Source organism: Botrytis sinoallii, assembly GCF_014898435.1.
Source record: "Botrytis sinoallii strain Bc 23 chromosome Unknown BSIN_011, whole genome shotgun sequence".
In the NCBI taxonomy this organism is placed as follows: Eukaryota; Fungi; Ascomycota; class Leotiomycetes; order Helotiales; family Sclerotiniaceae; genus Botrytis; species Botrytis sinoallii.
The window spans coordinates 176,493-202,007 of NW_024066038.1; the positions used below are offsets into that span (position 1 = coordinate 176,493).

General features: G+C 35.8%; 3 protein-coding genes across 3 annotated transcripts; 1 reads left to right on the plus strand and 2 right to left on the minus strand.

Moving 5' to 3' along the window:
* Nucleotides 1–160: 160 nt before the first annotated feature.
* Nucleotides 161–3,301, plus strand: EAF02_006723 (uncharacterized protein; the record flags this gene model as incomplete). The annotated part of the gene is made up of 1 exon (XM_038902771.1): nt 161–3,301. The coding sequence occupies one exon, from the start codon at nt 161–163 to the stop codon at nt 3,299–3,301; it is 3,141 nt and encodes a 1,046-aa protein (XP_038757092.1).
* Nucleotides 3,302–3,858: 557 nt separating this feature from the next.
* Nucleotides 3,859–4,464, minus strand: EAF02_006724 (uncharacterized protein; the record flags this gene model as incomplete). Its single annotated transcript, XM_038902772.1, has 1 exon — nt 3,859–4,464. One exon carries the CDS (start codon nt 4,462–4,464, stop codon nt 3,859–3,861), a length of 606 nt encoding a protein of 201 aa, XP_038757093.1.
* Nucleotides 4,465–5,713: 1,249 nt separating this feature from the next.
* EAF02_006725 (uncharacterized protein) lies at nt 5,714–6,380 on the minus strand (the record flags this gene model as incomplete). Its single annotated transcript, XM_038902773.1, has 2 exons — nt 5,714–6,047; nt 6,103–6,380. The coding sequence occupies 2 exons, from the start codon at nt 6,378–6,380 to the stop codon at nt 5,714–5,716; spliced, it is 612 nt and encodes a 203-aa protein (XP_038757094.1).
* Nucleotides 6,381–25,515: the final 19,135 nt, after the last annotated feature.

Here is a 25,515-nt window from a genome sequence, read left to right on the forward strand (position 1 = left end):
AAAAGCATCTCTTGGGTCTGCTCTTCTTCTTCATTAAAAACATCAATCAATACTTTGACATTGTAGCTTACACGAAAAGTATCAACTATCAAGTTATTACAAAGTCTCAATATTTACCATTTTCTAGCAGAATCAATATACAACTTATTCGTAACTTAGAATGTCATCACTAAGTCTCCACCCAGAAGGTCTCGACTCTCAGGATCTTCTTGATCTCCCATCTACACCAATACTCCATCCTTCTACCTCCTTCGACGAGGAAGAACAACACACAGTTTCAGAATCTGCGGGCCTGGCTAGTATGGATGCGACGATGGATAGAAATCCAGTTGATGAAAATGCAGATGACGAGAGCGAGGATAAGCAAAGGGGACGCACACGAACACCAAGAACTGTAGCTTCATCATCCGCTTCAACTGTCACGAACATTCCACACACGAGATCATACACACCAGATTCAACATCAGCATCCACGCAATCTCTCGAACCCCTCCATCTCAATCCTAACCTAGAGCCTAATCTAACTCTAGCTCACATCACATCTCTTCCTCAAAGTACGATCCTCAACTATATATCTGCATACCGTCTTGCGCGTCAACGCTCATTTGAAGAGCACGTTCACCCATTACATGCTCAATCCCAGACGGTTGCGCCAGAATCTCAGAGGCATACTTTAAATAACGCAGACGAAGACTCCGATTTCAGTTCTTCATCCACGTCCACAACGCGGTCGATGCCAGCACCAGCACCAGGTCCTGAACGAAGACATTATCGCTATCAAGACTCTGTAGGACAATTCACCAGTCCCCATTGGCGACACCCGATACTAGCACCTCTGAGCCCAAGCCCAACAACAGGGCGACCAGGTCCAGGATTGCCTTCACCATCACCATACGGAAATCGGGTAAGCGGCGATGATCGGCTTATTACTCTGACGGGAGGCCAGGATAATATGGCTAGAGAAAGAGTAGAACAGGAAACCTCGCTTCGATCGCTCAGGAATGCCCCATCATCTGTAGTCGAGCCTGAGAATAGAGGCTCGACAGGTATAGATTCGGACAGCGATCTCCAGGCTCAGATTCGATTTCAAAGCCAGCGACTTCGTGAAGCCAGTCCCGACTCGCGTGCAGGAATACGTGATATTTTGACAATTTTGGTGACTCAAACCTGGGAGAATCAAGTGCGGGAGCCGGTGAGAGGTGTCATCACAGATGATAGAGTCGAAGCTGCCAATTCATCGATATCTCAGGCCGCTAATTCTGAAGCCAGAGATCTAAGTTCTGGGAATGCCACTTCAAGACCACCAGTTGTTGCCTTTAATCAAGACGGCACTATTTCGTTTCCTCAACGCCGGGCACTTCTCAATCCTGTGAACAACTCAGATTCATCAGTTCAGGAGGATATCAATGCAGAAGCTGCAGCTAGGAGAGCTCGAAGCGGACTCCCAGCTTTACCCAGTCTTGAGCCGGCCAATGCATATTACACGGCCGATTCACCAGCACCCAATCGATCGGAAATTAATCGTAGCTTATTTCGGATGGAGATGTCGGTGCGAAATGTCCGTCAAAGATATCTTTTTGAGCTTCAAGAACGAAGAGAATTGGCTTCTTTATCTCCAGAAGTACCATCTGTAATTGAAGCACAGAATGTTCGTCCTTCTGTACAGGATCTACTCATTGACTTAGAGTCACAAGTCGGTAGGGTGCGAGATCAAATTATGGGTACTGATTTGACGAGACCTGAGATTCCATCGAATGGTGGAGTCAATGCCGAAGTGGAGGACGTAGATATCGATCTTGACCTGGATTTAACAAGACCACTATCACGACAGAGCAGTATTGAAAACTATGGAGATGCCGAACCATCAATGGCAGAACAACTCGCCGCCTATCAAATATCAAGGAATCATCCGAATCCCGAGTCGACCATCGTAAATCGTGACATCCCACGAGACATCTCGCCGCACGACAATAGTGAACTCCCAGATCTTTCTCAAATCCTAGCCGGATATCAAGACGACATGTCAAACATCACTACGCGAACCCAACTCGCCAGACGCAGAGCCGAGCTACGACTAATTGAAACGAGAATCCGCGCTGGGCTCCCGATAGAAAGCAGAGATATATCGCCCTACATTCTAGAGAACGCGAATACTCTCTCGCGTGCACCGCGCTTACGACCAAGTACCAGTTATGAGAATCTGCGTTTGGAGCGACAACTCGCTGCGCTATCTACTGGGGCTGCGCGAGATACGATTCCCGCCCATCGAAGCAATCTCTTGCCGCGGGCGCAGCGAGAATTAGATGCTGCGAATGCCAATAGAATAGAGATGCCCCAGAAGCCTGCCATTTCGGTTTTCGATCATCTAGGCAAATGGCAGCTATACCTCGAAAATTCAGCTACGAGAATCGATTCCCGGATTCCAGAAGAATGGAGTTCTCGCCTGGGAAACTACACATTAATCCCCGCATCTACCAGCGCGCGTTCCATTGGAGATGTAAGTGGAAGTCCCCGATCCGACGAGGAGATCCTGGCTGCTTATTCTGCGAATACATCGTATGGATTCCGGGAGATTTTGAGACTGATGAGAGAAGATGGGTTGGATGCGAGAGAGGCGTGGCATTACGTGTTGCTGTGGAAAGATTACTTGTCGGAGTCGCCGATTGATGAGTATCACGAAGCGTTAGGATTGTGTCCGATGGATATTTTCATGCATGTGATCATCCAGGGATTGAGTCGGGGGTTTGGAGACTGGAAAATGAGTGTGAGGTGTGATGTAGAGTGTGTCAAGTATCTTGTTACGAGAACGAGTTATTATCCATTTCCGTCTGCGGAAACGATCGATGCGGCATCCACTTTTGGAGATGTCACATCACAGACTCTTCGAGAATATTTCGGTTCGGAGATCAGTTTTCTCGATGAAAAATGGGATATGCTTGCTGCGTTGAAAGACAACCGATATTCTACAGCACGGATTCTTCACCTAGCTAAGAATATTGCGAGAGGAATCGCCAAGCTGGATACTATCGATCTCAAGCCACCATATGACGAATCGAATAATGCCCAACGCAAGGATATATTCCATAGACTGAAGTTGGAAGAAATAGCACTTGCGGACCAACATGGGTTACTGAGTGCACGGGAGCACCAAGCACTCTCAACGGATGGATCGAGTGTTGAACGTGTGTTGGTGGAATATATGTTGAAATGGGATTTGGTGCCCGAGGAACGAGAACAGATGTTTCAAGCGTTCGATGGAGGGGCTTCGGTGGAGAGTCTTACGAGATCAAGACAGAGGTAGGGACGGAAATGGGGCTGGGCATTGAGAGGTTACTCGTGCTTTTGGGGGTGTAGGCTGAAATATGAATCTCAGAGGCAGTGTAGAATGTGTTTACGGGAGTCTGGAGATGCTTGATATTTGGCAAATTTGAGTGGCGACTTGAAATAATAATGATTATTGGGATTTGTTGAATCGGAAGTACATATAAATTAATAGGATATAGAATGTCACTACAATTTTGATACAACCCCGACTCGCTCAGGCTCATCTCCTAGATATGAAGCAAGAATGACTTCTTTGTGTGTAAGTGTAAAGATTCAAAACTAAATTTGCTCAAGTAATCAATGGCCAGACAGAGTGATATTTCAATGCCGTTCTTCACTCTCAAACTTTCGGAAGCATATAGCATAAATCTCTGCGAGTATTGCATACTGGACTCCCAGCCAAGTCAACCCGATCTTTAATTCATATACATGCTAGAAGTAAATGAGTCCCTGAACCCAGCAAAAGAACGCCTCGACTCCATATCTCTATGCCATAGATATCCCCATACCATTTCCATCCACATACCATTCAAATTAAACATGTAACGTCTTCTTTTCCCTCGCCTCAATCTCCCTCAACAAAGCCACCAGATCGCCTTCATTATTCTCCATTTCCAATCCCCGTCCAAGCCACTCCTTCGCCTCATCTAACCTACCCATCTCCATCAAACACTTTCCTCTCCTCCACCAGGCTTTCGCATTTCCACCCCTCTTAGCCTCCACACTGCTCTCCGCATCCAAAGCCCCCTCAACCCAATTTTGCAACGCCATATGCGCCTGCGCTCTATTCGCATACAATCCTGACACCTCATCTCTAACCAAGCCACATGGTTCCCAAAGTGGTCTTTTTAATGCCATTTCCAAGCCTAGAGTATACATTTTTATAGCTTCTCCATGTCTACCCTTTCGAAACTCGCCATTGCCTGCTTCTCGCAATTTGGTGATTCCGGCGGAACGTTTTGGGTTTACGGGAACAGGTGGAGGAGGGATTGGTGATTCTATCGCAAGGAGAGTGCGACAGAGTGTATTGATTTCTTCTAACTCTTCATTGAGGGCTTTGGAATTGGAGGAGGTGGACAGGGCTTTCGATTGATAATCGATATGTAATGGTAAAAGGGTAAAAGTCTCAGTTTCCTCCATGTTGTCGATTGCGATGGTCTGATTGATAGTCAAGATTCTTGAGTTGAGAAGTTGTCGACAGGACTTTGCTGGTCGCAATTATGATGGGTTGTATGTGTGTCCTTAAAATAATTACCCAAGTCCAAAAGCTGTCCTTTCCATGAGGTTCCTCAGCCTCGCTTGCTTATCTTATCTGCTTATGTAATATTTAAGAGTTCTTTGACGTCGTCTCGAACTAAGGCCTATTTGAGCTCAGATGACTGTGAATACAACAATGGGAACGAAAATGAGAGATATGATGTATGAAATGGTGATATTGGAGTCGCAAGTTCAATCGTAAAATTTCATACAAATTTCCTATATTTCATTGCATTTTTGCCCACTAGATAGAGATAATTGCTGAAGCTCTGCACTCAATTTCGGTAAAGCACATATGCCAAAACGCACTATGCGAATTTGCCAGATTTTTATTTTCAATCCTCTGATGTAAATACAACTATTCATACGATTCAAGTTGTGCCTTCCATCTTCAGACGCATAAGATTCCACTTCTTTCACAGGTGCTCTGATATCAATATGGGCTATGATTGGAACTCACCAGTCACTTATATTTGGGTTAACTTCACGGGATTCATTTGTATAATTCCAATTTTTCCATTCTATATAACATGCATAACTACATGTGTACGCTCATTCCAATTGTCCCATTTTATATAACATGCAAAACTACATTTGTACGCTCATCCTTCCATTTATACACTCCCGCTTTGTAGACAATTCCGCTAAAAAGAGTCCTTCGCTGATATGATTCGACAAATTACAATATATGTACCAGAAAACCCATTGAGAACCGAGTATTCATAGATACGGCCGAAAATATCAAACAAAACCATTCCCAACTTGGGCGCTGTGAAGGTCAGGTAACATGGGGTCCACATGTTCCAGATCCAAATTAATCAGGAAGGTATGCCCTTACCAAAACCTCCATAAAAATTCAAAAATAATCAACGCAATAAATCATGAAAACAAATTTTTCGGGGGCAACGAAAACACGTTACTATTTCCCCAACAATTTCGAGTATTTGTAGGCCACCTCAATGACAAATTGCAGTCGTACATGCTAAACCAGCTAGCGCTTTCCTTTTCTGTGGCTATGAATCATACCTGCCGGTCATACTAGGTGCATGAAACCGATGGCCAATTGAGAAAGAGCAGTTTTGTTGTACGTCATTTTGGAGGCAGTACCTTTGGCGTTCGTCGTATTCAGTGTCTAGAAAGCTCCTATGTTTGCTTGTTGGGCTTCAAGTTCTCTCTGTCTCTCGAGAGCTTCCCAGGCCCGGAGAGCATTCCCCATCTTAGTTCTTAATTTACGGTTCTCTGCTTCTTGCTCTTCTTGCCATACTAACATCTGGGCCCTGTGTTGAGCTTCTCTCGATGCTTCAAGTACTGCTTGCACTCGAGCCCTGCGTCGTAGGGGTGGGAAGCGCGTTCCAATTCTGATGCGTGTTCGTTGAGCCACTGTAGCGCTGTGTGGCCTAGTGGTCTCTGCGGACTCGTGATTGTCGGTATCCGCAAACTTAACTCGCTTCTTCGGGAGGTAGCAGCTTTAGTAGCCTTTCTCTTTTGGCCTGCAATGTTTGCAACTGCATTCTGTGCTACTGCATTGTTTCCGGGATTCCCCTGTTTTGCCTTCTCCGTCTGGCGTAACTCTCGTCCCCACCTTGAACGAATAGGTTCTGGGTCGACGGCGATGGGTAGAGAGGGGCATTGATTGTAGAGGAGGCAAGGTCCGAGGAAGAAGAGGTAGGCTTCGAAGAAGACTTCAAAGAAGGCTGATCATGCACACGCTGACTTTCTGGTGGCGATGTAAAAGGGCGGGTAGAGGCAGTTTTCTTGAGCAGATTCTCTACCTCCGTCGATCTCTCGGTCGATGACATTGTTCCTGAAGAAATAGCGCTAATTGGTGGATCTTCAGAAGGTTAGGCAAGGCAGGCTTCTTGTTTTTAAACTGGAGCTTTATTTTTGTTGATTTTTGGATTGGAAACATTGCTCCTGTTTCGATTAAAGAAGAGAGTGTGGCTGGAACTTTAGCCTTTGCTTCTACTGTTGGACTTGGAGTTGTCATTGTTGTCCGTATTCTTGTCGTGATGGTGGTTAAATTGATAGTATAATCTGTTTATTTCAAGTGAAGATAAATAGTTATGATACTGATATCTAAAGTCGAGTGGGTATGCGGTGGTATTGCGGATTAAGAAAGAAAAAGGGTTAAGGTTAAAATCTCTCATATATATAGCTTGAGATTTCTATTTGGACTTCCTATTGTGCTAAGAAATTTCACTAGACAGCTTGGAACTTCTTGGTCTGTCTACTACTTCTGATTTTAAGCACTAGTCACAGTAGAAGATCATTTTTCACGTCATTTCACAAGTACCTCGATCCATCCACAAATGTTTTCTTGCAATCATTGAAGTATTGAAATCATCGTGCTTGTTTATTGCACGAATCTCACGCACATTATCATATCAAAATTCCTACAGTACTTTCGAAACCCATAAATTCATTTATAATTGTAAGATCTTATTTTCAGGGCATTCAGTTTCATGGTATCAACCCCGCGATTGCTTAGCTACCCCACCAAACTTTGATGTAGCCAATGAAAATCTTATGTAATTCCTCGAAGTTTTTGTATTGCAAGCTAAAATATGTACATGGGATTCAAATTATGAATCAATAACCTCGATATACATGTATTGTTTGTGCAGATTTGATTCCTTACATGATAGACGCCGAAGTTACAGACTCAATACATCTCCGACACCATGGCCTTTTTTGGGGTAATTTACGCGAGTTGGATGTGGTTAAGCGAGCGAGATTGCTGAAGCGTGCACGCGAAACTTTTTTGATCAACATGTATCATGTGAAGTTTTGCTCTGGTCTCGACCCAATGAAATGAGGAAAGAGAGGTCGAGATTCATAATTGGTGGTTGCGTAATATGTTTTCAATGCCGTAATGTCGGCCATTTCGAAAGCTTAAAAGTGTGCGATAAGCCGTGCCTATAGCTGCAATGATCTGGGTGGGTGCTTGTACGAGGTATGATGTTATTGTATTGGTATCAACTTGGTGTTGATTAAAGTGTAAAGTACTTCAGTCTTATCAATATGATTGATTGTATTATTTGTCTTGATCATTATTAACTATGGGAAGCTAGTATTTAATATAGTAGAAGTGCTAGTGTTAGTGCATACGTTAGTACATACGTTAGTGCAATATAGTGCCCTTTTAGATCACATGATCGATATCTTGACACTGGCAACTCTTAAGTTGAATGGATTATGTGCTTTAAGCCTAAGTCTATTATTCAATCTTAAGCACAGTGTTCTACTCCTACTCCCTTAGCTCCCCTTTCACTATTCTCTTTCCACCTAATACATTACTTTAATGACTATTTTATTAGTATCAATCAAGTCTTTTAAAGCTTGACATACACCGTTTTTAGTTATGGCGTCCGCAGGATTCGACTTCCTGTCAATCTATTTAATCTTTGTGATCTCCCTATTTTCGTAGCATTGTCGTAGAGCCATAATGTCGATCAGGAGTTGTTTTTCCGTGCTTGTACCGAGCTTAGTTAATAGGTCATATAGTGATTTAGAATCCGTACAAAGCATGAGTGGTATTCGCTTTTTAGGTTTGAGAATAGTATTGATAGTACCCTTAATAGCAGCTCCGATATCAAAACCTAGAATTAATGTATATAGCTCAGAAGCTAGTACACTCCTAGTGATTCTCTTGCATTTGATCGATGTCCAATAAATGATATTAGTATTGCTGTGCTTGTCTACAAGGCATATAATATAGCCGATTTGCGATAATAGATCAGTATTGTTAGCAAAGAATACATCGGTAAAGATGACTAAATCGATAGAATCCATGTCGAGAGGTATAAAGGTTAATCCTCTTTTTGGATTATCCATCTGCCATTTGATAACCTTATTGAGCTTAATAGCATCTTCTTCCTTCGGATTTACTACCTGAGCAGCAACTGAAAGATGGTATAATGCCTCTGGTTGACATACTGTTGCGATATACGCACCTCTTGCACGTTGAGCAACATATTGGTTCTTCGAAGTGATATTCTTTTGAATTTTTCCCCTCATTCCCCGTATATCAACACTCCCTAGCATAACCATTCGGAGATTATCACACTGTTTTTTCTGATTCAGATAGATTCTATTACCCTTAAAAGTGATTAAACTACCATTAAACTTAAATAAATAATCTTCAGTGAATTGCTCTCTATTTTTAGCCATAAATCCAGCTTTCTCCAACTACTCTTGTTCTAATTATACAAATCTTTTGTCTGCAACTATAAGAATATTATCGGTTTGTAATCCTACGATGCTGATGTTGTTATTGGAATAAAGTAAACAGGGATTATATATAGATTGCGTTATATTTAGCCTATCCCTATGGTGATTGTAGTAGATTCCAAATTAGTGATTTCCTGCTTCTAGTACACCATACAAGGACTTTATGACATATAGCACATATCCGAAATCAAGTCCAATCTCTTCTGATGTTTCCATATAAATAGATCTGTTCAAAGTTGTGGTTGATTGAATGTATACCTATATGATATCCCGTAAATAGACCTGAATATACTTGTTTAACACTTACAAAATAACAGTAAGTACAAGTATAATATACTGGCTAATATATTGAATAATTAGTGATTATATCAAAATAGTAGTTTTGCCTGTATCTTGATATGCCTAAACTATTAATTATGATTTCGCATATATTTTTGTTGGAAATCACATGTGTAGCACGTGTGTGGCACGTGCACACCACTATAAAACTCCTTCTTCGGACTTCCCGGATATATAGATCTGATATACATTTTTCAATATATCACTCCTTATGCGTAACTTACTGTCTATTTCTGATAGGTTATGAGCGCCGCGTCATTATAAGCTTCATTTTATACCTTTGTATCCCCTGAATCTCGAGTTCTCATTCCCCTACAGCTACCCCCACTTTTGATATTATAGCAAGCAAGACCACTGTCGATATAGTCCAAACAAAATAGGGAATACTAGTTACTTTTAATGGTTATAACTAGATAGACTTCTATAAAGCTATTCGAACTACTATAATAACAGCATCTATACTGTCCCTATGTACGGGGAGAAGTGTAAGATTAGCGAATAATCAAGCCGATATTGCTGAATGGAATAGAAAAGTAGGAATTGTATTCTTTATTATCAATTTCTGTATTATTCCTATATACCGCTCTCAACTTATATATATAATCGATACAAAAGATATTACAGGAATCTGAACGAAACTCTTAATATTCAATAATAATACGAATCTTCAATATACTCAGAATCTCTGGTAATAGTTCATCCGCAAGCAATTCGATTCTAAAATAAAGATAATTCAATTCTTTTTTGATCGATTCCTTGATTATCAATATAAATTATCTGTAACAATATAATCTCTATTTGAAATAAAGGTTTATTCTTATCTTTTGAATGTATTACTAGATATAAAAGTCTGGTAGATATAGCAAAACTTTATCACATCATTAAATATGAATACACGAGATACACTATATGCTCTATAACAAGCTAAGAGAATTCCTTAAGGTATAACAAATCATTCAGTAATAGCTAATACTGTACAAGGAAATATAAGAGGAAGAGGTAATAAGAGAGCTCGAGGAAGGGGTGGAAAAGGATGTAGAGAATATTATAGAAATGGAAGAAAATATACACTTGAGAAAGGCAACAATACTTCACCAAGTTCTGACAAAGCTACCAAGGCTGGATCTTACACTTACAAATTCTGTAAAAAGAAAGGACACTGGCAAAATGCTTATTGGGAATACAATAAAGTCAGAGAAGCCTGGTATTCAAATAAAAATACTGAGAATGATGGTTTTGTGCAAATAGCTATAGCAGACGAATATACTGGTTCCCTATATCCTAATACTGCAATGTATGCTAAAGTCCAAAATGATATATGGATTCTTGATTCGGGAGCCTTTTATCACTTCACTGGTTCTATTGAAAATCTCTTTAATGTTGTACAATGGGGTATTCTACGAAGAGTCAAAACTGTGAATAATGTATATTCTATAAGCACTGTATATGGAATAGCTACTATTGGAAACTTTACACTGAGAGATGTTTGGTATATCAAGGACTTTCGGAATAATCAACTCATTTTAATTGGAATACTTGCCGAAACAGATCGAAAAGTCATCTTCGAAGGGGATTCAGCGTCATACTGGAAAAATGGTCAGCTAGAGATAGCTACAAAACGCATCAATAGCAGTTATATCATTCAACAACCATTTATTCAATAAGTATATATAGCGGATATAGACTTAGAAACAGAAGAGATTGATATGAATAACAACAAAGCTGAGATTATATATTGACACTTAGGTCATCTCAACTACAACCAGATGGATAAGCTAAAGAAAGCTTCAAATGGGTTATACTACACTAAAAGAAAGAAAAGTACTGATTGAAAAGCTTACAAGCCTTGCCTTACAAAGAGAATAAATAAGCATTTCAACAAACATATAGCTATCCATATACCTACAAAACTATAACACTTGCATATAGATCTATCAGGAATTCAAGAACCTTCTGAAAATAGAAATAGATACTTTATTACAGTTATTGATAATGTAATAAGAGGAACTTAGCTTAGATTCACAAAAGATAAATCTGCAGAGATTATTATACCCATACTAATGGATCTTATTAATCAGATTGAAAAAGAGTTTAATTACAAGGTTGCTATTATTAGAGTAAACAACAGGAAAGGTAAATTTGAAACATCCTTTCAAATAAAGATTGAAAAAAGAAAATTGATATTCGAACCCTCACCCCCTGAAAAGCATTTTATAAATGAAATAGCCAAAAAGAAGATTCAAGATATTAATACTATAGTAAGATCGCTGTTAAGCGAATTAGATATTAAACCTAATATATGGAAACTCACCATCAAATATGCTATATATCTAAAGAACAGATTACCTATCAAAGCATTATCTTTTGGAAAGACAGAAATGCTCTTTATATCGATAATGCTATATAAGGCTATATACAGTAGATAGCCTAACTTTAAAAAGCTCAGGATATTTGATTATAAAGTATAAACCAGGAATCCCTAGCAATCAGATCTGATAACTAAGAAATTCGAGTTTAGAGTACTCAAAGAAAAGTATATTATAATTGGAATGAATAGAAATAAAATCTATTGCCTCCTCAATCTTTATACCAAAACTATTATTAGAATAGCAGATACTAACTTCAATAAATACAGATACTCATTTAAAGAATTCAAAGAAAAGAGTATTCCAAAACTGCCTGGGATAAAGAGGAAAAGGAAATCTCATTTATATAACAAGCAAAAGGCTACAAAAAAAAAATGCAATTAACAGTACAAAAAAATATATAAGAAAATATATACATTAATAAACAAAAGGAAGTTCAGATTCAAAATAAGTAAGAGAAAGCTTGGATCTATCTCTTGTTCAGAGGTTTATCATATATATATATATAAATGATATATAATATATACGCGAGTGGTGACTCAGATTTAATATTGTTCTTTCTTGAATATTGATTTCAATTTGATTATTTATTTATAATGATAGAGGATCTGTATATATAGGTTTTTCAGGATTATTTAGAACCTTCTGTTTTATTTCTTGTATTTCTAATCAATGTTGTTGTTGCTATAAGACTAGAATCTTCTATAAGCCTTTGTTGATTCTGATTATTCTTTATTTCTAGTAACCTTAAATACAAGACATTAAGGTTCAACAGTCCCCTTCCTATATCTTATAAATATTCCTATCCTTATTAGATCTTTAATAGCCCTTTGATACAATTCATATATGCTGGTGCTGGCAATGGCTTTGTAAGTAAATCTGCTAGCATATCCTTAGTTGGGCAATATTCAATTATAGTCTTTCCATAAGCTACTAGATCCCTAATATAGTGATATCTGATATCAATATGCTTAGTGCGATTGTGAGCTATAGGATCCTTAGCTAGTGCTATACATCCTTGATTATCACTATAGACTAGCACTTCTAAGCTCTTGCCTAGATATTGTTCCTTATAAAGCTCTTTCAATAGCCCTTTCAACCATTATCCTTGTTTGCTAGCTTTCGATAAAGCTATATATTCAGCTTCAGTTGTTGAAATACTGATACAGTATTGTTTAATTGAGCTCCAACTTATAGATTCTCCTAATAGTAAATATAGATATCCTGATATCGATTTTCGATCCATTATATCCCCAGCATAGTCGGCATCACAATATCCTTATAGTTTTGTAGCTTTATCTGTTTGGCCGTATTCTAAACTATAATCAATAGTTCCTTTAAGGTATCGCAATACCCTCATTGTAGCATTCCAATGCTTTATTGTAGGCCTACTACAATATTGGCTGATTTGTTCCGATATATAAGCTATATCAATACGGGTACCTTTAGCTGCCCATAATATATCTCCTATAGCACTCTAATATAAAGCTTGATCTGCTTGAGCTTTATCGGGAAGCCCTATAACCAATGTATTTCGATTATTTGCTGGTAGTTTCTCAGGTTTAGCTCTATCCATTCTGAATCGCTCGATTAGATCTTCAATATATTGTTTCTGGTTTATATTCAGGGTCTTCTTTTGTCGATCTCTAATGACTTGTAGACCTAATATCTTATTTATGTCCCCTAAATCTTTTATTTCCCAAATCTTCGATATTCCTTTTATGACTTCTTGAATATCCTTTAAGTTGAATCCTAATAGAATTATATCATCTACATATAATCCTATTAATATACCTGTTTCCGGATTTCTGAATACACTTGGGTCGCTATAAGTTGAATTAAACCTTAGCTTATTTAATCCTTTACAAGCCTCAATATACTATTCTCTTTCTGATTACTTTAAATCATATAATAGTCTTTTCAGAAGTAAAGCTTTATCTTTTAGGCATTCTATTAATGCTTCTGAAAGCTTAAGGTATATCGTAGCATATAGTTCAGCTCTTAAATAAATACTGACTACATCTATTTAGTGTATTTCCAGGTCCTCATAGGCTCCTATAGCCAATAAAACTTTTAAGCTTTCTTATCTGATTGTAGAACTGAATGTTTCTAGAAAATCATCCCCTGGAATCTGCTTAAATCCTTGAGCTACTAGCCTAGCCTTGAATTTGTCAATCAAGCCAGTAGGGGTATATTTGACTGTAAATACCCATTTACACCCTATTGCTTTCTTTTCTTTAAACAATTTCGTATATTCTTAAGTTCCAAAAGCTTATAACTTATTTAGCTCTTCTTGAATAGCTTCTTTCCAATATATACTATATACAGGATTGTTTATAGCTTCTTTATAACTTTCAAGTGTTTTGATTTTCGATATAATCGACAAAACATAATTTATTGGCTTTCGCTCTCTGAGTGTATATCCTATAAGCCTTTCTTTGCTTAATATATCTTGAGGATCCTAGATTTCCAATTCTTATTAAGTATCTTCAAATTCGCTTTTAGGCTCTTTTTCTTTTTTAAAAGCTTTTATCTCTCTAAATCTAAGGTTCTCAGGAGATCTAGATCCAGCTATTCAATTTCCTATATCTACCACTATTGTATCACTAATATCTTCTTCTTCTAATTAAAATTCTGTAAATCCCTTATTATTATTATTAATAAATAATACAAACTCTATTAAATCGAAAAGCATTAATACTTCTCCTTCATCTTTTAAATCTTCTAGCTATCTCAAATACTTGTTTTCCAAGAATTTAGGCTTTGTTGATATTATAATATTCCCCTTTTCAATATTATATAATTTATATTATCTACTTATAAATATATAACCTATAAATACCGTTTTCCTAACATTCGATTCCAATTTAGAACACTTTTCCTTTAGAATATAAGCATAAACTACACAGCCAAATACTCTCAAAATATCCGATATATGGCTTTTTGCCACTATATACTTCTTCGGGTGTTTTGCCATCAGAGCCAATAGAAATTCTATTCCTTACATAACAGACTATAGCAGCTGCTTCTGGCCAAAACTTCGATAATAGTTCTGCGTCTTGAAGCATAACTCTAACTAGCAATATTAGGCTTCTATTTAGCCTTTCCGCTACTCCATTCTGTTCAGGTGTATATAGCATAATATATTCGAATACTATACCAGTAGTAGCTATTTGAGACTCTAATGCCTTATATTCAGGAACATTATCAGCTCTAAAAATCTTGAACTTTAAACCTATCTCATTCTCTACTCTAATCTTAAAAACCTGAAATATACTTCACAATGATTTCCTATCTTTAATGAAATAAACCTATGATTTGCAAATATAATCATCTGTAAAAGTAAGTATATAAAGCTCTCCGAATAAGCCTGATATCTTATAAGGATCCCAAAAGTCATTATAAACTCTCTCTAATAGACTTTTACAACGTTCTGAAGCTTTCCGATTTATTATCCTTACTGATTTCGAGGTAATACAAACTTCGCATAGCTTTGTTAAGCCTTTAATTAATTCTTTCAAGCCTTTAATAGCTTTATACAACATACTAAGGCTTTCTGGCTTGCTGCCCATCCCTTATAAACTCATCACTCAACTGATCACTCGAATACACTACACCCTAAAAACCGCAAACCCAATATATAACACAAGAGCCCTGCTGCTCGGCTAAACAAATAGCAACCCACTCTCGCTTCTTCTCCTCTACCATAGGGATCGAAGCCCACAACGAGCCTATCCACCCGGGAACCAAGCTCTGCCTCAACAACAACCCGGATCAGACGTTCCCTTCTGGAAACAGAAGCGGATCGCACCCGCAGAGGAGCGAATAGCCCCTGGCATTGAAGTTAAATTGCTAAATTCGGTCGCGACGATCACGCCGCTCAAATAGTTCCTTATCTTAGCACGTCTAAATACCCTTAGGGAGGTCCAAAACAGACGTTAATTAATATAAATAAATAAATAAATAAATAAATAAGGCTTTCTGGGCTCAAATGGCCTAATCTTCGATGTTACAATACCGTTTCCTTTTGTTTAGGGGCTTTTATCAATTTAAAAGCTTTTAGACTATTAATCCTATATTGATTAGATCCTTCAAGGATATAGGCATGCCCTATTCGATAGGTAGTACTTACAGTTACTCCTTGATATTATATCAGTAGCTTCTTTTCAGAACTAATTATAATTGTTATAATCAGTCCTTTATCTTGAAACTATAAAACCGAGATTAACAATTCTGTTAGTTCTGGAATATATAAAACTCGAGTTAAGAATATAAGCCTAATTTCCCCTTCAATCTTAATCTTTAAAACTATAGTCCTTTCACCAATAACCTTAATTACAGTTCCCGATACTATAATAATATCGATAAATTCATTTAATAGTTTATAATCACTAAATTCCTTCTTAGTATATATTATATACCTTAAGTACCCTAAATCCACTATCCATATAGATTCTTAAGAACACTTTTAGCTTATATTAGCTATTCAACTAATCTCAGCTGATTTTGCTTATTCCGCTTTTGGTAATAGACTTTTATTATTACTGAGTATCGATAATAATCTAATAATTGAATTATTCGAATTAGAACTATCCAGATCCTTTTTAGCCTTTCTATAATCAGCCTTTCTATACCCTCCCTTTTTGCAATTAAAATATTTTCCTTTAAATCCTTTTGAATCTGTTTTTGCATTTAGAGCATTTTCTTTTATACTTTCTCTAGGGCTTATTCGACACTCGAATTCCATGAATTTAGTTACTATAATATTAAAGCTTAATGATTCATCTCTAACCTCTAATTAAAAAATCAAAAGATCAAACCGCAAATCCATATTCCTAACTATCTTATAAAAGATCGATATCTTTAATATATCCGATAGCTTTTCTATTAATAATATTTCACTTATTTCAGCTTACAAGGTATTAAGATAATTAGCTATCTCTACTATTTTAGCTGAACTTCCTTCTAATATCTTATATCCTATAAAAGCTTATATCTTAAAGCTTAATTGTTATTATTTTAATAATTGATATATATCTTTCAATACTTTCTATTATTTCTTAACAGTTGAGTAGAGTAATATAAAGCTTAAAGCTTTTCTTCTATAAAGGCTTATAATGATTATACTAGTCTTTATGTCTATAACTTTTGGATCCTTGATTCTAAAACCTCTTTTCCGATATCTGTACCTTTCTCTATTATATTCTAAAGGCTCTGGCCTTTAAGAAGTTGTTTTACTTGGATACTCTATGGTCTATAATTCGTATCAGTGAGTTTACTGATCTTCGGTTTCTCGAAACCGTAATCTTCCTTCATTCTAGCTTGTAGTCTAAGTGTACTGAGCTTTATAAGTCGATTTTATAAGCTCCTCTTCGGATTGATCGAATTGAAATATCTGAGTCCTGGCGCTATTCTGGGTTTATAATCTTTTGTTCAGAGGTTTATTATATATATATATATAAATGATATATAATATATACACAAATAGTGATTCAGATTTAATATTATTCTTTCTTGAATATTGATTTCAATTTGATTATTTATTTACAATAATAGAGGATCTGTATATATAGGCTTTTCAGGACTATCTAGAACCTTCTATTTTATCTCTTGTATTTCTAATCAATATCGTTATCGCTATAAGACTAGAATCTTCTATAAGCCTCTGTCAATCCTGATTACCCCTCATTCCTAGTAACCTTAAATACAAGGCATTAAGGTTCAACACTATCCTTCACGAATACTACAATAACAACAACTATAGGGAATTGGATATCCAGCACAAAATGTACAAGTATCTCTATCTTCAAAACAAAAAGTACAAATAGTTATAGAGATTCCAAAAGCTAAACCTATTCCGACAACTACTCTAATTCAAGATGCTCTAAATGAAAGTTGCAAAAAACAACTAAGAAAGATCTTTAGTAATCAGATTGTTCAGTATATAATTATACTGTACACTACCTCTGCATATTTTAAAAATCTTCCAATTAGTAACTATAATTCAATATTTGAGGAATCAGTAGAGCTTGAAGATATTATACAAGGGGATACCTAAGTATAAATAGAAACAATCAGAAATGAATTACAGAGTCTCAAGGATAATGGTACCTTCTATCACGGGGCAGGCGGGCTGGATAGGGTTCTAATAACTTTGCCCTAATCTGGCAAGGCTATACTGATTCGGGTAATAGGTTCAGATTGAGGATTAAGACATAGCTCAAAGAGCTATAATATAGAATCTTCTGAGTTGAAGATATACGGAATTCTCATAGCAAGCTAGCCTGATCAGGCCCTAGCTTGCTTGTACTCTGGTGTAAACACTTCTTTCGATTCTTTCCAATAGAACCAGTATATTATATAAGCTTATATTATGATATTATCCCTCTTCTAAAAATCGAACTCCGTTGAGGTGATATATTACGATTTACAATCTACAAGCAGGCAGGGCTCGATCAAGCAGGACCGGATTTGTTAGGATATCTATAGTGGAAGTTGCGGATCAGTTCTTGTGCATTTTCTAGATAGCTTACAGGTTCTTCGATTGGTGTATCATAACTGATTTAATGGATAGTATATTTCAGGCAAAGTCCTCTACAACCTCTTCTTTCCCAACAGAAGTTCAGAATTTCGGTAATCTCAAAACACTCGAGGCTGTTTATTTCTACAAGAAGTGGTAATAGATTACACTATTTAGGAATAGAATTATTGTATACAGGATATAGTAGGTTGATATAAAAAACAGAATGAATCTTTATTGAAGTTGGGAACTCTAGTTTATAAGCATAGAGGCCTATCGGGTTCAGGATTTTGAAAAATCCAAGATTCTTTCAATCGAGTTTCTTCTGTAAACACAGAGTCTTGATGTTTCTGGTATTCAGTCAGATCAGGTTACCGAGCAAATATCTATAAACAGGGGAACGGTGGATATCAGCATTCTTCGAATATCAGGCTTAACTAATAGTTAATTCGATTTATAGGTATAAGGAGATAGCTTTCATTTTAATGACGAATTCTTTAGCATCTTATACAGCAGAACAGTTACTCTGGGATGGTATAGGCTCAAAGCCCAGGTGGGGGTGGAATCTGTAGTTTGAGAAGAATAGGGTTATTCGGGTACTTTCGGACTAAGTATTATTAATAGAAAATTCAACAAGTGGGAGCTATTCTGCCCAGTTGTCTTGTAGATAGGCTACATACAACCAAAAGTATTATTCCAGTATTGCATTAGCCCTCTCGGTTTGTCCATTAGTTTCAGGATGATAAGTGATTGAAAGTTTGATAGTTATGCCTAAACGCTTACAGATATATTTCCAGAATTCAGAGACGAATTGAGCTTTACAATTAGATATAATGGTTAGGGATAAGTTATGGAGCTTCCAGATATTCTTCTGGAATAGGCAGGCGATCTCTTTAGAGTTGCAGGTATTATAGCAAAGCAAGAAATGTTTTATTTTTATTAATCGATTGACTATTACTATAATAATATCGAAACCAGTACTTTCGGGTAGGTGTGTAATAAAATCTATTAAGATATTTTGCCAAGTTCTTTACAGGATCGGAAGCGGATAGAGAATTCCCTTCTGGCCTTTGCAATTCGGGGTAACACAATAGCAACTATAGTAGTTACAGACCCACTACATAATATAATTATAGTATCCAGACTAATAATAATTTCGGAACAGTAATTTGAAGGTTCGGATACAATGCAAATAATCAATAACGGGCGATTTGTAGTATAAACAAAACAGATAGGTTTTCAGGGGGTTGTGATCGGAAACATATAGTTTCCCTTGGTAGTATAGTAGATTATTGTTTTTGGTATATTTGGCAAGAATGATTTTCGGGTGTTTCAGGAATCCCTCTCATAGGGATTTCAGAATAGATTCGGGTACAGAGTCAGCTTAATAGCCTTCGTGAAATAAGATAAGTAGATCAGCAGAAAGGTTTAGAGGGTTTTCTGGATTCTTTAATTGTATCGTAGGATTAGGTACAGATATGGTATATAGGATTGCAGACTTTATAACTTTGCTATTTTCTGATAAAGTTATAGTATTATTGGAATCCAAGTGGTTGGTAGTATTGGTAGAGTCGGGGTTTCTCTAGCTATAGGTAGTTATAGCGAAGTATACTCTCTTGACAATCTTGGATTCGATTAGGGTAACAGCAGCGAAAAACAGGTCGGGATTCAGATTCTCTCGTTTCAGGATAGTACAGTTTTGGTACAGAAAACATTTATTCTTTTTCTTAGAGAGATCTTCTGACCTTCTGATTAACACATCGGGTTTGGCACCTAGCTTTCTGGGATAATAAATGATTCGAAAATTAAATCAAAATAGAAATTCGGATTAACAGGCTTGATAGCAGTTCAATAGCTTTATTATAATAAAGTATTCCAGATTCCTATAATCGGTAATCACTTGAATTAGTAATGCAACACCTTCCAACTCGAAACACCATTCTTTAAAGTAATAAATAATAACTAATAGTTCTTTATCGTAAATCTTATAATTGCATTTAGCTGCCGAGTGTTTTTTAGAGAAGAATATAATAGGTCTAAGTACTCCATTATCGTTATATTAGAAGAGTATTCTAACAAATACATAATTGGAGATATCGGTTTCTATAATCATTTCCTTTTCCCAATCAAAGAAAGTCAGGATAAATGCTTCAATAAACACTTGCTTCAATTGGTTGAATGCTTCTTAACAGGCAAGGCTCTATAAGAACAGAATATTCTTTCTGGTTAGATCTACCATCAGATTGATAATCTTCGAAAAATCTCTAATAAACCATTAATAAAAGTTCGAAAACCTAATGAATATTTGAATGTCGGTTACATTAGCAGGTAATTTCTAATCTACAATTATTCGGATTTTCTCTAAATCCATTTGGATATTATTGTTTTCTATAATAAGGCTTAGAAACTTGGTTTCGGATTTCAGGAATTCATATTTTTCGAATTTAGTAAACAAGCTGGTTTTTCTTAATACTTACAGGATCTTCTGGATATAACGGATATATTCCTTTTGAGTTTGATTGTATATTAGAATATCGTTTAGATAAGCAATACAAAATATATTCAGGTATTCCTGTAGAGAATTATTGATAAATCTTTGAAAGGTTATGGAAATCTCTATCAGCCTGAACAGTATAACTAAGAATTTGAATAATCCGAATTGGATATGGAATACAATTAGATATTCCTACCCTTCTTTTACTTTTATATTGTTAAAAGCAGAGATAATATCAATCTTATTGAAATACTTCATTTCTTTTAGATTATTTAGAGATTTTTTTGTTAATAACAAGAGATATCAATCCTTAACCAATAAGTTATTTAAAGTGTAATAATCTATACAAAATCGAAGATCTTTATTAGCCTTCTTAACAAATAAAATAGGGAAAGCAGTAGGGAAGGAGTTCGGTTGGATAAATCTTTTTCTAAGATTCTTTTCCAGCTATTCTTTCAGAGCTTTTAATTCAGAGCAGGATATAGAATACAAGGTGTCAAAAAGAAAAACAGCTTTTTTTTTAAAACGGATTTCATAATTATATGGTTGATAAAGAAATAGCTTCTCTGTATTCTTTGAGAAAAAGATATCTTTCCAATTTCGGAATTCGAGTAATAGGTTTTTGGGATTGAATATCTTCTTTTTCTTATTTAGAATATTATCGATTTATTTAATCGATATCTAGAATATTTCATATTTCCGATGGGTATAAGCTGAATAGGCTTTTAGGGAGATTGTGGCTATATCCTTATTCTTTAATTCTTTGAGATAGGTAGATAGATATATAAGTTGGGCTTTTGGAGGAATATCTGATAGAGCTTTTATATGGAACGGGTGGGATGGAGTGTTACAAAATTTGTAGCAAAACGAGCTATCGAATTAGAACGAGTTTGTTGTGAAGTCGATATAGGGGTTGTGTTTCTTAAGCTAAGCTATCTTCAGTACAATAGGATAGTAAGCTAGCTTAGTTATATACAAAACGATCTTCTTCTCGATATAATCATTGATTCTGAGTTCTATTTGAATATAAAAGGTAACTCGATTATCGGACAGAATGTTTTCATCGAATCCTATAATTTCGAACACTGTAGATAATTGGTATACTAATATTTTCTGGGAAGACACCCAACTTCGATTTGCGAAGACAATTCCTTCATATCCACTATCGACCATAGCGTATGTCGGGAGGGTATCTTTTTCCAAAAACAAGATAATAGGTAGAATTATTAGATCTGTATAATTATTTAATTTATTTTTCAAAGGAAGGCTATGAATAATAGCAATAAATAAATGGAGGGTACACGGAGGATCATTCTGATCGCGGTTTAGGTCAGGTGTATCCCGTTTCCCGAATTGATTGAGCTAGTTGGCGAGCGGGGAGAAAAACGAGGTAAAGAATGGATAGAGACTCAGCCTCTTAAAGGATTGTTTGGTATAGGGCTGATTCTCGTAGGGCTGGTTGTAATAATAATAACTTGGAGTTGAACAGAACAGGTATCGGAGTATAGATAATCTCGTATCAGGTGGTTGGCAGAACCGCAATAATAGTATTCGTTATATTCCTATCGCAAACCTAGATTTCTAGTAATGTATTCCTTTTTTCCTAAGCTCAGGTTTATTGGGTCTTCAGGAGTAGACTTTGGATTAGCGAGTTGTAAAGGCAGAGCAGCGATTATTCTTCAGAATGAAATTTCAAAAGCAATAGAACGAATACAATAGACTTATTATTGATATTAACAAAATCGATTATCAAATTATTATAAATAATTAGCATATTAACGAAATTCATAGATCAAAATAGGGTTATACAATAGCATATCTTATAATTCACAAAAGATTTCTTGAAATAAGAGTGGGGTTAGAATATTATCAAGCATTTCTTCTTTTAGAACAAATCTCTGGAATTTCGTGAAGAAAGTGCTAAAATCGAAATATCTTTATTTCAATATATATAGTTTATTCTATACATTTTGTATTCGATTAGGATCCCCAAAAGCATTTTCAAGATATTCGAGAAGTACGGTATAATCAGTGAACTAAAAAATCCTATAGGAGATCTTAGATAGTATAAGTTTGTATACCTTTCTAATAAGTCTTTCAATAGTATAAATCAAATGGGCAGAAATCGTTGAAAATCTATTATTATTTGTATTCAATTTTCTGTATATTTGTTAAACAAATCTGTACAGATCGGAACGAATATTATCAAACTTTTTCGAATTAGGAATATACTTATTTAATCGAATGATCAAAGCAGATATAATGGATTCGGGAATAGAGTCAACAGGAGTTTCAGAAAATACAATTTCCAAACAAGTAGATATAGTAGATATAGATTTGATAAGACAATCGAGTAGATAAACATTTTGAATAATAATCTGCTTATATAAAGCAGCTTGAATATATTCGCGGATTAGGGATTCAGAAATTTCGTGTTCGAGCGATTTATTGGTCTCCTCCAGCTCAATATAATATACAAATGCCGATTGAAGATATTAGTACTAAACCTGGGGGTCCTTTAATATAAAAACGCCAAATTCCGAGGAATCCCCAGGCCAATCAAGCGAGTGCAGAGCAGTTATTGCAAAAGCGATATTTTAATGGGTAGGAGCTACATAGTATTACGGGGCAAACGGGCTGGATAGGGTTCTAATAACTTTGCTCTAATCTGGTAAGGTTATACTGATTCGGGTAATAGATTCAGATTGAGAATTAAGATATAGCTCAAAGAGCTACAATATAGAATCTTCTGAATTAAAGATATACGGAATTCTTATAGTGAGCTAGCCCGATCAGGCCCTAGCTCGCTTGCGCTCCAATGCGAGCGCTCCTTTCGGTTCTCTCCGATAGGACCAGCATATCACGTGAGCTCACACCGTGACACCTTCGAAATTATAAATGGAGCTATATCCGCAGGCCGAAAACTATTAAGTAATAGATACATTTTGAAAATAAACTAAATCGCTTTAGCAAGTTGACTAGAAGAAAAGTAAGATTAATAATCAAGGGGTATCTTTAAGAATATAGAATAAACTATCAAGAGACTTTCGCTGATATAACAAGGTACTCGACATTACACACTTTACTAACAAAAGCTGTAGTAGAAGATCTAGAGATTGATAATATAGATATTGATATTACTTTCTTGAATAATAAGCTAATGGATACAGAAATCCTTATAAAAGTATTAGAATTTTTCGAAAAAATCTTTTTTGAGATCAAACTCAAAAGCAAACCATACCTCAAACTGAAAAAGTCACTTTATAGCTTAAAACAAGTGCTAAGAGTTTGGTGGATTATAGTTCGAAAATTCTTTAAAGAGATTGGACTTGAAGAATCGACAGTGAATCCAAATCTCTTTACAGAAAAGGGAATATATATCCTACTATATATAGATAATCTGCTAATAATAAGAAATCACATCAATATGAATTCGATAAAAAAGATAATCGGAAGTTAATAGAAATGCAAAGACTTAGGCGAAATCAATATGTTTCTAGATATTCAAATAAAACAATATCAACAAAATCGATTATTTAAGATATACCAATCGAATTATACGAAAAAGATCTTGCAAAGATTTAGGATCAACCTCACCAACACAAAAAATTTGCCCTTACCTCTTGGTACAGTTATACAAGATGCGAATGAAAATGAATTCCTTTGTTAAGACAATACAACATTATATTTTCAGATTATTGGTAGCATTATTTATCTCTCAAATTGTACTCAATCTAATATAGCATATACCATTGGCTAGCTTGCTCGTATTATATATATACCAGGGGAAAGTTATCTAATATTTACGAAATACTTATTTTAATATCTTGCTGGCACATACTCAGTAGGCACAGTCTATTCAAATCGATTAAATATGCTTGTATACAAATATTGAGCTTATACAGATTCGACTTGGAGATCTATAGTCAATAGAAAATCTGTTTAAGGAATAGTTTTTATTAAATATAGAGGAGCTATAGTATAATCTTTAACGAAATAGAAATCAATATCTCTCTATACAATAGAAGCTGAGATTATAACAGCAAACGAGGATGCAAAAGAATTAGCTTAGATAAAAAAGCTAATAAAAAACTTAAGAGAATACTTTGAGAAAGAGCTCTTTATCCCAACTTTATATTACAATAATGCTAGTGGAATTAATTGAATGCAAGAGAATAAGTTTCATAGTAAGGCAAAGCATATCGATATTTGATAGTATTATATTTGAAAAGATATGGTTGATACCAAAAGACTATATATTATATAGATTCCAGAAACTAAACAGATAGTCGATATCCTTACAAAACAGTTTATATACTCTGGTTTTATAACTTATAAAAAAGGTTTAGGATTGGATTTGGAATGCTGAATACGAATGTATTAAAAAGAGTCAATAGTTGTATTTGATCAAATCAGTTACTCTAGTCGATTTGATTGATTTAATTCAAATTGACCAAATTGACCAAATTGACCAAATTAACCAAATTGACCAAATTAACCATTTTAAGAAAACCATATAGAGTAACAGATAAACTGAAGATCTGTTCACATGAGATTGGATTTGGGTCGTTTATTATACTAAAAAGGTGACTCTACGATCCGAAGATAACGAATCCGAAGCAATCCGTTGGTATACACACAAAAAGGATTTTACAAAAGCAGATTGATATTCGAACTGCTAAATAGATTGAATCCAATCTGATATAGACAGGGAAAACAGAATTCAAACAAAGAGTACTCTTGTACTGCGATATGATATTAAATTGTAGGGCTATCGAACTCCATTGGAGATATAAACACCATAGGCAACTCTGGAACGTTAGCATTATCACAAGAGTTAATGAGGCTTTTCACAAATATATATATATAAAGAGTTTATATGATTTAGATAATAGATTCCTACTATAAAGAGGATATTGGAAATCACATGTGTAGCACGTATGTAGCACGTGCACACCACTATAAAACTCCTTCTTCGGACTTCC